This window comes from Bombus pyrosoma, linkage group LG5, assembly GCF_014825855.1.
Source record: "Bombus pyrosoma isolate SC7728 linkage group LG5, ASM1482585v1, whole genome shotgun sequence".
NCBI lineage: Eukaryota > Metazoa > Arthropoda > Insecta > Hymenoptera > Apidae > Bombus > Bombus pyrosoma.
The window spans coordinates 9,411,863-9,426,482 of NC_057774.1; the positions used below are offsets into that span (position 1 = coordinate 9,411,863).

Genomic DNA, 14,620 nt, shown 5'->3' on the forward strand with positions numbered 1-14,620 from the left:
CATATACTCTCGCAAGATACTACTTAACGAATACTGCTTGTATCTACTTGAACATGAAAGGCGTTAATTAAAAAGAAAAATCCATCGTTGATGAATGGAAAGCGTCGTTCTTCGACAACAAAGGAAGGTCTCGTTATTTCCGCGACAAGTAGGTAAAAGCTGTTCAATGCTCAGCGACAATTTGCCTGACCTTACGCATACTCTCATCTTTACAAAATATTAGTTGCATGATAACAAAGGCTAGCCGCGAGTTTCGCAACTTTTTTTCTCGGTAACAAGGGAAGACGTAGCGCGGCTTCGCGAACGAACGAAAATCGAGCTGCCGAACCAATTATCGTAATGAGATGTTCGGACTGGGCTCGACTAGAGAAACGAGACAAGCTGTTGTCTGAGTCAGCTTTGTCTTTGAAATTCTGTCTTGGTATTCCTCGACAAGGAAGGGGCAAAATGGTAAAGAAACTGACTCGGTCTTGCTTGGTTCAGGAATTCAGATTTAACGGTTCGTTGGACAAAGTAGAGGAGATTCTCGTGAAGGATGAAAAGATGATATTGGCAATGGTTTAGATTCGATGTGTGTAAATAGAATTTGGTGTTTCGGTCGATCGATTTATCGGTTGGAAAACCTTGTAACGGGGATTATTCTCGCACATTACGCAGAGTCTGAGGGTCGCGTCTATCAGAGAGAATATCAATGCCGCCTAACGTACTCTTCAAGCAAGCTCAAACAATCAAATATTGGCTTGGTGGGCGTACCGCGACTGCCGCTGGAACACCGCTGATACAGTTCAAATAGTCTGAGTTACAAGGGACAGTTAATCGATCCCCCTAATGTTACCTTGCGCGTTGCGGTTCGTAACCCATCGCAAATCTGCCAGGAAACTCATTAATGCTGTAATTAAATTACCACGTTTTACTATGTCGGAATAAATCCGACTGAAATTCAACGTAATATAGGGCGAAACTCTAAATCTTGTGCAAGGGACACAAAGTAAGACGAAGGTATTTATTTCATCGCAAAAAGACTTAAATCGCTTAAAAATCTTGGGACAGTCATCATGTTTGCAACAAAACCGGGAAGATTAAGTAATCGTTAAAACGCGTGGAGAAATATCATTTAACGTGATACTGTAGATGACAATGAAAGTGTCTAGCGTGTATTATGCTGGTGAATTGAAGAAGTAAAACAAAGTCTTGTAACCTTTGAACAGGAGTGTACAGATGTAGTTGATCGAAATTCTTAATTTCACAGCGAGACGATATAACTCAACGATCCAAGTACAGCACGTTGAACAACGATTTTTGTGCCAAATAAATAGCCAGCAATGGCTGAATTAATAGCATTTTCGTCAGCAATTCCTGTAAGCGACGTTTCGAGTTGATAAAAGTTAGTGTACGACGATGTATCATCGTGTTCGAAGACGCAAGCCAGGAGGCACATTATCGTTGTGCATCGTATTTCCTCGAGGATTATATATCCGGTGATTCGAGAAATGTGCACCGTTATACAAAAGTTGAAAATAACTTGCGAAATGGATATTCGTCTGATGTATGTATACAAGGATAATTACAATTAGTGTTATTTTAATTCTGTCTGTCTCAATAAAAGTATTCTATTAAGAAATGAGAATCTATCTGGAAACGTATCGACTAATATTTTATATATTACACGTTTGCTTCCACGATAAAATCCCTTCTTCGATATTTCAAAAATCTGATATCCGTTCTTGACTTCCTTCTCTCTTCAAACTTGATCTAATCGCCTTCATATATGTCCTCTCCTATTGAGATCAAGGCTCCATTTATGGTAGCATTTTCAACGCAATAAACCAAGGAAACTACAAACTAAAAACTACTACTACGATAATATGTAAAAATCCTATTTCCATGTAACGATACATAGAAACGTTTCCTAAAAATAAGCTCACGGATTAATTTGCGTTGGTAAGAGCAGTACCATTAACGATCCGAGACTTACGCACAGCGCTGTATAACACGTAGCACGTGAAATTATGATACAGTAAGTGCTACAAAAGCTAATACCAATAAATGGCGCATCCTCCCACCGCTCCTCCCATGTCATTTACCAGAATCACGAGGTTAACGTCATCCAAACTCACGAGCCACGAGCCACCGATGTTCATCAACGAACGAACGACAACATAATGTCACGGATCGACTTTCCCGGCAGTAATTTTTCAATTACTTTCCCTGCACTACCGTTGGCCAGCGGATCTTCTCTTTTTCCATGCAAGAGCTGAGAGGAGTCCGCGCCGTATCGATTTCAGATTCCAATTTAATGGCGTCGCGGTATCCGAGCCGCGATCTTCCAATACCAATTTCGCGTTATCGGCCTCCGTTCGACGACGACGGCTTCCGTCTTGCAACTGCCAGACGCGGGTCGCGCGATCTTCGAACCCTACAAGCGACTCTGCTCGCGATTCGAATGGTCTTAGAACGCGATTCTACTCCTAGTCTAGAGAATTTCAAGGTAGACTGTGTATTCGAGGTCCGTGAGATTTTTGGAACGTTGGATACTAGCGTGTTCGGGGTAGCGGAATTTTCTACGTGACTGTGTGCGTTCGCTTGAAATTTGAAGCGAAGGGCATGGGAGTGGCTAAGCATAGATTTGGGAAATCGAGGGTGTGATCGTAGAGTAAGCTTAGCATTCTGTACGTAAATCGTATATATTTGTAATCTTATAAAAATATTCAATGCAACCTTGAATAATAAATGCATTGAGAATATTTTTACTTTAGGTGGTACTGCACTAGAGATTGTAGAGTTGTTGGTATATCCAAGACACACATGTCTCTATATCGATAGAAAAATACATCGCGTTGGAAACTCTTTTGTTTCATATGGCACACCATTTAAAATTTTAGAACTCCGAATGTATCTAGGAAACAAATTTCTCTATATCGATACGAACACAGTATTGCATTGGGAATTTTTTCATTTCGGATGACACTCAACTAGAAATGTCAGGATCCTGGATATATCCAAGATACAAATTTCTACGTATCGATCCCAAAGATGTATTGCATCGGGAATTTCTTCATTTTGAGTGATACTCTACTTGAAATTTTAGAATTCCGAATGTGCCCAAGCGCTATACGTATCGAAGACATCAATGTCTTTATATCTAGGATTTTCTCGTTCTAACAGATATCAAGTGGTAAACGCTCGGTGGTTTGCTTTGGTGTTACAGTTCCGCCGCACAAAATCGTGATCGTCGATGATTCCGGAATCGCACGGAACTCTATGGTGGGTCCGTACATAGAGGGCGACACTCTGCGGCTCTACTGTGACGTGTACGGCGGTAAGTACAATGTAACGTCACATCGCACCGTGTTCCCGTGGTTCGGTCGAGAGGACCGCTGGAACGTTCGCTGCAATTCCAAAAACGAGCACGGCTTTCGTGGATCGTTGAAGCCTCGTTTGCAACGGGATTTACGTGACGGTGTTCGTGTATGTGGCAAGGAACGCTGGCCACGTCCAGAAATTCATTTTAATCGCCACGTTAGGTAGCTCCTTTACCAAGTAATGGATACGATCCTGTGCTAAGGTCTTAGAGATTCTGTGTTGCGAAATTACGAAACAGAAATTTCGATAATGTTGAAAGTAAAGGATAACAAATATTCGCATAGAGATTGCTTTTCATTCTTTCGAATGTGATATCATTTATTTATAAGAATTATGTTTCTAAGAAAAACAGCGAATGGAAGAATAAGAGATTCGTCAATAAAGAACTTGCGTTTTCCGGATAATAATTTAATTGTAGTAGAGTTATGTCGTAGGAAGCTTGCAGTGTTAAATCGATTGTTTTCGATATTGACAACAATGATTTTGTTAGAAATTTCTAATTCGATGATCTAAGACTTTTTCACAGTACTAAGCTCGAGGAAAGATAAGAAAATTGGCAGTGATTTAAAGGGTACACAAAAGTACACTATGCTCGAGATTACTCTGCATGAAAGCAAATTAATTCGATTATAATATTTATGATCGTTGTACTGCGGTATTGTGTACTTAGAGAAGAAACGATAAGTAACTACAGTTTTACGAGATTCTAGGGTTAAAATATCGGGAAACCGTGGAATATAGGCCACGGCAGTACAATTTTCATGTGTACTCGCAGTAAACACGCGTTACGTACGATTTACGGACTAAAGTACCTGGTGTTACCGTGAAAGATTGGTAGTTATCATCGTGACAATTTATTTCAATTACTGTCGCGGATATTGCACGCCCTTCGCGACCAATTCTTCATTGTAAATGATTTTTACGACGCAGTCTCGAATTTTTTTTATATTTTCCACTAAAACACAATAACGAAACGAACGAACAATACTATGCAATTTTTAGCTGACAGGGGCGAATCGTTAACAAAATAAAATTCATAACTACGATCCACTGCTACCTTTCAGAATGTTACCGTCAGGCAAAAATTCTCGTTCCCAGCGAGAAGAAATTCAGGAAATAGTTTGAAAATTGCGTGAAAAATGGAAGTGATGCGTTTCCACAGGTAAGCCAGCGCCGACGGTGTCCTGGCACCGCGACGACAAACTCGTCAGCAACAAAACCGTAACAGTGAGGAACGGCGTGACGCGCAACGAGCTCGTTATAAAAAATTTAGGACGGGACGACGTCCGCTCCATGCTAACCTGCAACGCAACGAATAACAATAGGTCCATTCCGCTCTCCTCCACCGTTTACGTCGACATGAATTGTAAGTATCGCCTCACGGTCACAACGATAAAAACTCCCCGAATGCTTGGTTTTGCTCGAAACTATCGTAAACTGGAGAAACGTTGGCGGCATCAGGTAATGGTCGCAGATACGAGTTCGTACCTCGTTTAGCGACAGTTTTACACTTTCGACAAGACATTTAGTTTAACAGTGTAACAAAGACGATATATCAGAAATGACTGGTAATCATAAAACTAAGGAAATTTTTTTGCAAAGATTCGAAACTCTCGGAATAACGATTAGAATTTGATAATTAGGATGTAAATACATGAACAAAGGATTAATTCGTAACAATTAAATATCCGATGCCCTTGATTGCAGCATTAAATCAATCAGTAAGAAAATGAATTAATCTTTCAAATAAATCACGAATAAACAGCGAAGGAATGTAATAAAATAAACGAATTTAGCTGCCAATATAAACCCGGTTTACAACGTTTCGCCTATTTCTCACTGTCGTTCTCTTTTCACAAAAAACATTTTGATTTCTGCTGCTTGATATCCCGCGAATAATAAATCCGAAAGATCGCGTAAAATATCGATCGTAATAAATAAACAAATGGGTTATAAGTCGACCTGTTAAAACCACGCGTCGAACGAACGAATACTAAACTTATTGAACAAAGTGACATCGATGCGGTTGTTCGCGGAAGAAAAACTGGGTTATGAAATTTCTCGCCGCGATGAAACTCCATCGACGCTACCGCGCGTCTTTGCGATAGCGCTTTGCTATTGACAAGCCATCGCTGCGAGATGTTTATCGATATAATAGAAAAGCCAATGGCCATTTTTCTAGTGGCGTTTCGCGTGCCACGCTGCGGAATCCGAGCGAAATACCTTGTCGATGGGCAGAGATGAAGTTTCCACCGAGCGAGCAACGAAGTTTAGATCGACTTCGATCCCACCTCTGAACAACATCGAGGATCCGATTGATTTTCAGAAACCCAATAAATATCGAGTTGTTTGGAGAGTTCGTAGTACTTTTAACCAGCCTGTTGTATCTTGCATATTTATTATGCACTTTTATAAAAAATGGTATGCTACCAACAAATGTACCAATTAATGAAAAATATCTGACATTGGTCGGTATAAGGTGATTCTCGAAACAAAAGAGAGGTCATCAAATTCTTCCTAAATTCCATCGTGAGCTCTTCGAACAACCCGATATTACAGACTCACCGTCTCTAAAACAATTCTAAAACAAATAGAACACACTTGACCGAGTCAAGCGATTCAAAGTAGACAAGGACTGTACTCGACGGACAAATATCTTCTGTATTCGAATGCTAAGATAACAACTAGCAGTCAATTGACCATACCTACAATAATAAAGAACATCATCGTATTGTTTGCCAATTTCCTAAAGATGCAACATCGTCAAGTTTCTCTTAAATCTCGTTACGTTCTACATAAACTTTGGCGAAAAATCCAATAGTAAAACAGAAACACTGAACCCTAGATCCATAATTCTAACGCCTAAATTGAATCATCCCACACATATATTACGGAGAAGAAAAAATACAGAAGTTATGATGGGAAGCTTGTTCGCTCGTCATTCAAGACACGCGACCGCGGTGGCAAGACCGATCTTTTGAATCTAAATTATCACGGGTTAAGCCAATAAAACGTAGAACGTAACGAGAAATAATAAGTTTACGCGTCAGGTTGGAATCAAGATGAACGATAAGATCTTTTGAAAGGAAGTACACAAGGACGGGGATCCTCGGAGCTTCCTCTGGGGGATCGTCCTATATTCTTTACAAGACCGAACCCATTTTCCAGCCACTGTGCGTAAAGGAAGCGAGATATAGGAGGTGGCCACGGGCGTGGTCATTACAGGATGAATTACGTTCATAGGGTTGCCGAGATACCCTTAGTCCTTTCGCTTCGTCTTTTCCCCTTTGGATAGGTTTTTCGATTATCTATACAATGATTTAAAATATTCCCCGATAACGTTCACGGATCAGGAACTGACCATTTCCACTCAACGACCTCTGATCTAGCTGACTCCTCGCCTTTACCCTCTTGGAAACAAAGCGAGAACTGATATACCGTTTATACCGTCATATCGTTTGAGGATACTTAAGAAGAATGATACTCAAAAATGGTTAAAGGGAACGATGGCCGATGAATCTGATCGGTGAGAGCAGATATTTTAAATCTCACATATTTTTTGGAACCGAGCACAATGGAGATGCTCTTTTAAATGGTCTATCCAGAACGATGTATTCTTCCCACAGTGAATAGGATCTCTTGAAATTAACGTTTCGGCCTGTAAATCGGCAAACGAAGACTTTCAACTGAATTCAAGCCCCTAATTAGCGGCCAAGTAGATCTTAAACTAGGTTACGCAAAGTTTTACCTTGCACTTTTTTTTGTAGCGGGAATATACGGTTTAACGGGAAATATAGAGACAACAAAATCCTTTTACGCGGCAGGAATTCCATTAAAAAGTGCTGAATAGTCGAATTTGCTACGGATTCACGAACTTCCGAACGATCAATCGGCCACAATCCGGACCCTGTTGTTCGAGTACCCAATACCAAGGACGCTGGTAACAATTATTTCTGACAGGGTCCAACAGGGTTCTATCGATAAGCGGAACGTTCGGCTAGGAGCAGAGTCGATGCACAACAGATGACTAGACCAGATTACCTTGTCTTTGGCCGTACCAAGTTCCGCGAGATCGTGCCGCAATTTAGGAGAATGGCAAAGTTCTGGCTGATAGCCTCGTTCCACGTCACCCAGTTCTTAAACAAAGTTTGACCCTTACCGGTGTAGTAGACTCTACTACGTCGTTTTCTCGGCGTTCAATTCTACCAACGGTCACCATTCTCGCTCCGCTGTTCCCAAATTATCGTCTTTCAAATGGTAGACTGTGAAAGTCTGCTGATCAGCTAATTTTTTTCAAGCACTGGAACGAAAGGAGTACAGCATGTCATTTCGTACATTTGCGCCACTACGAAATGGTAACGACATTGAAACACGAAGAACCATTTTTAGAATTGAATCAATTATATCTCGACGATGTCGTGACTCGAATCTCAAAGGCTCTGGTTTAGATCGATCACCGTGACAAATCGTAGGAAATGAGTCTGTTGAGAATTTTGGATCTTTGAAGCCGAAATAATGTTATGGGAACACAAAATTTACTCCTTTAATTAATGTTTGAATAATTATACATTTACTTAATGAACGATCTCTATTATATTTATCGATACATATCTGCACGCGTCTCAGCACTTTCTTCTATGCCCGATATTAACCGACTGTCCTTCCAGATGCTTCTAACGACTGAACTGTTTACCTTCATCTGTTTTCGAGACTATTCTTACTGCGCGTTTAACCTAGTCCAGCACAGAAAATTATACATATATCAACAGAGTCATTTCATTTCAGACGAATTTATCATGTCTTGTAATTTCAGAAAAAATAGAGCCTAGTCGATTTGGCTTCTGACAAACTCGAGCACATCAGATATTACTATGTAGTATCGTCGCTAGAAATGTTATATGTATATCGAAAATACGTTTCGGGATCCGTTTCAAATTCCTCTTAATCTGAACCGCGTTTTAAACAAGAGTTTTAAACATCCCGGAAGCAATCAGTTCCATAGGGCGCAGCAATTCCGATCACTCTGTTTCGCTATAGCCTCTCGATCCACGAGCAAAGCTTAAATAATTTAACCGCGTGTAATTCCCAGAAATGGTAAGTGAAATGCCAGACTAGCGTTTCACATTGTCGTGGCGCGACTTTATGCTACCGGATGTTCTAGTCTCGGTGGAATATCGTTCGTAATAACCTAGCCAGTGTCATTCGCTCCTATCCTTTATTCGCCAGCTTTTTACGAGCTTTCTGTTTGTTCCTCGCAATTTTCTTTACGACTCTATTTATGCCGGTGGTAATAACCTAATTATGACTAATTTCGGCACGTTCAATGTGCGTGAAAATAATTTTCTTACATTCTATGCATGAGGTCGTAAATCGATCGATGTTGAAATGACTGAACTGTAAGGATAGAAACAAAGTTTCCATGTTTCTATCAGTCAAATTATGTAGGTTTATTACGGCGAGGAAGTTTCCTACAAACTTCCCGTTCGTTCCCTTTAGCCATCTTTATGACTTTATCTGCCATTATAGTTTCAAGACTCTTACGTCTGAAAATTATCAGTAAACTGCTGTAGCACATACGGTCGTTGCGATCATTAGAAACGCGTGAGATAGTCTTTGAAAATATGTCGTTTAACGATGCGAAGAGGAAGACTGCGTAATTTCATTTGTTCGATCTATTGATTCTCTATTATTTACTTCCTACATACAAAGTTTATCTTCGACGATATCGATGAATCAAATTCGTCATTTTCCTATTGACTGCTCGTTTCGTCTGTAGAAGCTTTCGTCCACCGTTCGATGTCACATATGAAAATTCATTACAAGATCTCGTCGGGAAACTTCATCGAAGAGAAGATGTCCGGTGCTGATACATAGTCGGGATTAGCATCGTTGGTATCAATATCGCTTCTGCTACTAAACTGGTTATGGTATCAGGCGAATCATCCTACTGAATCCGCAACATCACTGAAATTCGATATTTCGCGAGATTCCAACTTAAACATCGTTGTCCCATCTGAGCAACGCTTACTGCATCGGTTGTACGAACCTTTTTTTATTACCAGCCTGACTATTATCTATCCTAGGAATGTCTCCAACATGCTACTAAACTTTACTAATAGTAGGCTGACCATTTGTTTAAACGACCAGCTTCTAAAGTTCTGGCGAGCAGTAGTTTATCGCATTCACTCGTAAAAACTTTTTCAAATGGTTCTGGCTAGATATCGCTGTTTGTGCGCGATAAGTCGAAATTTATTTAATACTGGAACCACTAGAAACTAAAGTTTGCAGCAAAGAAATCAAAGTGGGTGATACACAGAGAAGATATATAACGCATAAGAGAAAGCTTCTATGCATATATCACGTTGAGAATCATTGAAATTCCTGAAAGTACACACCATCGTAAATTGACAAAGTTCCATAAGATTCCAATGAAAAATTGCAAATTGATCAGTTTCGTTATTATTGTTGAGAATTTTGGATCTTTGAAGCCGAAATAATGTTATAGGAACAGAAAATTTACACTTTTAATTAACATTGAAATTGTTATACATTTATTTAATGGACAATCTCTATTATATTTATCGATACATATTTGCACGCGTCTCAGTACTTTCTTCCATACCCGACTGTTAACCGATGACTCTTCCAGATGCTTCTAACGACTGAATTGTTTACATTCATCCGTTTTCGAGACGCCGCGCACACACATACTTCCACACACTGATACTCACATACAAGTATTGTAGTATTGCGGACATAAGGCCTAGGAGTTAGCGGGTGAACCACATACAATGTCACGAGAGCCGAGGTGTTTTCAAACCACATACAATGTCACGAGAACCGAGGCGTTCTTCAATCGTATAGTTTTGTAAAAAGGGCCTACGTGGCCTTGGCCACGAGCGGTCGCGGAACACGTGCCTGATGGGTCTACGGAAAAACAAAAGATATACGAGAGGAGTCAGTTTTAGTTTGGAAGTCGGAGAGAATAAGTCGAGGAGTCAGAGAGTGCGAGTTGCGTTGTAGAGTGTAGTGTTGCTAGCGTTGTCGATAGAGTGTGGTCTGCGTGAAAGAGAACGTTGGACCCGTTGTGTCGAGAGTTGTCTAGATTGTAGCGTATTATTGCCATTAGTTCATGTTAAACTACCATCGTTTTTCTGTCTATATTTATACAATCCATTCAGTCTAAATAAATCACAAATATCAGGATGTAATAACAGTATATTCCATTGACGATACTACAGTATTCTTACTGCGCATTTAATCTAGCCCAGCACAGAAAGTGATACATATCTCGACAATTATCCGTATGGAAAGTTGCGAATCGGCTACTATGACTACTGTAATAATTTTAACCGATTAAAGATGAACGATTCTAACTGTTCTGTACTAGATAAAAAGAGATTCGAAGTTTTGAAGAAGCAGGCAGAAAAAGATAGGGAAAGTTTCCATGAAGTCGAAGCAGTTTGTTACCTCGTTAAATTACCATAACGCTGGCGGTAAAGAGCACTATTATTTTGCCATAGCGACAAATCGCACTCTCAAGAGCAGACTGTCTCTAATTGAAGCTTCCGGTGCTCCAGGTCACCATTTCCCTCGCGATTCTTCCCAACGAGGAGTCTCCACCACGGAGCAAGCTACGAATTCAATTTAGAACGATCGATTGGACGAGTAATTGAGATGCACCGAAAATAATGCGCCGGGAATGAAGATGGGGGATAAACGGAATATTAAGAAGCTTATGAATCGGACCAGAATTGGGGAAATTATTATCTCAAGATGCAATTACTTTAAAAACAAGTGGTCCAACGAGACGATTCCAGAGGGTGTTACTATTTCTACATTATTCAATCTAGGATAACCCTTTTACACTAAAACCACCGATCCACTATGATGTATATACACTACCGTTCATAATTATTACTTGAACGAAATTAATGATCGATAAACGTTTCTCTTGAATAATTTATATTTAACCAATAATATTCAAAACGCTGTTTATTATTTCAATAAGGATTTGTATGCATGAATAATAGCAAGAAGCCGTTGCTTAGCTTTTATAATAGAAGAGAGAACAACGTACATCGGAAAGGTACATCGGCTAATTATGAATAATTATGTACAGTACTACGTATGTTCTGAGTTTTACTATACACGAATAACAAGAAACAACAAAAACAGCTGCATAAATTTTAATAATAGCAAAAGCTACAAGTCTGAAACAATTTGCAGACCGTTTTTTGGCTGTTAAACCGTAGACAGATATTATTCTTTCATTATGTCGGCATGCTAACGAATACGTACAAGTGAAGAAAGATATACCACAAAATGGTTTCGATAAGAAACTGTTGAAATATCATACGATCAAGTATGAGCAATAGAAATTCCAGATAAACAGCGAAGACAGAGAGACCAGAGTATTTATCGGACACACCGGATCTATACTATAGAATTCTTGAGATGGCGCGATTACAGGTTATAAGAAGGTTTCACACGAACACGAAGGCCATTAGTATGTTTGGTACGCGAAGCTCGAAACGAACGTCGAGGCAGCGACCTCGAAAGGCTACAAAGTAAATTCCATCGTAACACGCGATGTGGCCTAATAACTAATTATTCCCGATAACGCTGGATTATCGAGTAATTATGCGTATCGCGATGAAGAAAAAAGAATAAAAAAACGCGAACCCGAGAAGAAGGCAATTTCTTTATGTGGAGCGGATCAAAAAGCTACGAGTCGTTCTCAATTACTTCGATTCATATCGTAATGAACCACGAAAGGACCTGCGGCTCAAATGCTGTAAATTTCGTTTAACGTTCGTTCGTAATTGCCATTTTCGAGCGGATCGAAGCTTACGAAGACGTGTTACGAATATTATTCGAATGGAGAAGCTCGTGTAACAGAAAATATCGCAAAGTGGAATTTGCATTAATTTTTTTGTTCTTCTTGCTGAATGAATACCTCCTCACGAATACTCTGTCATTTTAAAAAATCGAATCTTATGTACACTGATAATCATAAGTATCAGGACACATTGATATTTGATATAAATTGGACACTTTTCATTATATTTATTTTCTAGTTATTTTATTGTAAATCTGTTTGCTATTAAATATAGCAAAATTTATTGGAGTTTTCTAAGAAATGTAAGCAATAGGTGTCGTAATATTTATGTTTGACGGAGTATTGTATTTCAATGTTTACCATAGATCGGAATTTTCAAACCGTTCCATCACTGCCAGATTTGTATCTAAAACTTGTGAAACGGTACTTCTAAATGTTAGTGAACATCAGACCGTGTATTCATTAAAACGATCAATCATCGAAATTCCTCGATTTACCTAAGGCATAGCGGAACAAACCCGTAATTCGTCACTCCATAATGGCGTTCAATTATCTACGAAAGCAACGAGCCTATTCAACGATATATAAAATAAGAGAAGATAGTGCTGATAGAACGGGTTCAAGCAATGTAGTTTATTAGAGGGGATAGCGAAACAAAGGACAGGTCCATGAATCATAGGGCAAAGTTTAAAAAAGGACGATACTAAAAGGAGGAAGAAAGGACGAAAAAGCTAAAATATATTTTTGTTTTATCCCATAAGGCTACGCGGTATTTCAACGATGTTAGCCGTAACCGTGAAAAAAACAAGCACGATATCCTGTTTCTATTGTCTCACGATCCTGCACTACCTCGGAGTCCACACCAATTTCGCATGACCCTGTCCAAACTAGCCACGAGGCACCAAAAAGCCCTAAAAAATTCAATAGACAGAAAGAATTTTCAGCTATGTTCACCTAAAAACCTACTAGTTTGGCATCTACCAGCGTAGATCTCTTCTAGTGCGCAAAATTATCCGTAAGGAAGTTAAAACAATCACCTTGGCGAGGCAGGAGTTCGTGCGCTTTAAAGCTTCGGAGGAATATTAACCGCCTAAAGAATTTACAATCAGAGACATTTATCTCGTGCACCGTATGGCTCGTACAAACGGTCGTTATGGTGTTAAAGAAGAATAGATGGAAGTAGAGGGAAAAGAGGACAAAAAATTGAGATGTTGGAAAGAAGAAAAAACGAAGAGGGGAAAGAAACGCGAGAAAGAAGAACAAAATAAGCTATCGAGTCGCTTTATACGCGACACTGTGCGCGTATCACAAAAGACGAGCGTTCCACGACGAAACAAGTTCCAGGGGAGCTGGTGGCACTCGCCGAGTTAATAATACGTTTCCGGTGTTTTTCACGGCGAAAGGTATCGCGGTACAGGCGAACTGCCCGTGCGAAGCTTAAAAAGGAATCGCCGCCCTCAATGGCGGCCCGAGAGCTTTCTTATTTGCCTTTCGGCCGCGCAGATACGCGGCAGTCGGTGACACGGATTTCCTGCCTGATATATGTGTATCTCTTGCCTCTCGTGCAAAAGCGCGTCCTTCGGTACGACCCGATTTTCCAAAGCCCCGTTGCCGAGACATTCTTGCCAACTGCGACACGATTCGTTCCGGTAACGGCCGTAAAGAAACTGTTCGACGGCCTTTCGCAAGGCAGACGATGGCCATTAAAGACACTCGCCGCGTGTACCGAACTCTCTTGGCTCGAGATGTGTGATTTGCCCGGCCTGATGGAGCCTGCGCTTGAATACGGGAATTTAAATACCGAGTTTTCGAAGTCCTACTTTGGTGCAGAGTATTGTTCTTTTTCAGATCGTTAAGATTCAGATCGTTGTTTTAAAAGAGTGATGGCAATATCGTCTTATCTCTGAGAGTATCATCGACGTTTTATAGTAAAAATTCGTTGGCCGTTTGAAGCGACAAATAAATAGCAAATAGCAATAGCGAATATTAATTAGTACATTCGATTCAAACTGTAGAACGTGAGGATTATTTCGGAAACTTTGGTAAAGTAGATGTATTCGAACTCGTGTAATACACTCGCAGAATTGCTACATGATGGCATTTTTGTATAGCCCGCGTTATTAGAATTAACCAGTCTTGCTAATTATTGTATATGTTCGATAATCCTATTCGTGACTTGTATTATCTCGAAATACGCATACAACGATGTAACTGGATTCGTTGAGATTGGACAAAATATTTGCTTAAAACTAGCGATACTCGTGTTGGAAATTTAGTTAAGGTGTGGACCAACGTTTTACAAGAAGAAGATCTAAAAGTGAAACTGACTCGATTAAGCAACTTTCCCTGCGGACGTGTCTTATCTTCTCGCGACAAAACAGAAACTTTAATCACCTCGCGATTAAACGGAAACTT

At 39.9% G+C, this 14,620-nt stretch overlaps 1 protein-coding gene and 1 long non-coding RNA gene across 3 annotated transcripts in view; one reads left to right on the top strand and one right to left on the bottom strand.

Moving 5' to 3' along the window:
* The window catches only part of LOC122567350 (nephrin), a 293,118-nt gene that overhangs the window by 243,459 nt on the left and 35,039 nt on the right, over nt 1-14,620 (top strand). For both annotated transcript variants that reach the window (XM_043725737.1, XM_043725738.1), the window contains 2 exons: nt 3,209-3,319; nt 4,526-4,729. In XM_043725737.1, coding sequence (XP_043581672.1) covers nt 3,209-3,319; nt 4,526-4,729 — 315 coding nt within the window. The remainder of the gene's footprint in view (nt 1-3,208; nt 3,320-4,525; nt 4,730-14,620) is intronic.
* Nucleotides 1-14,620, bottom strand: part of LOC122567374 — a 186,926-nt gene that overhangs the window by 145,718 nt on the left and 26,588 nt on the right. The gene's annotated exons all lie outside the window — the stretch shown is intronic.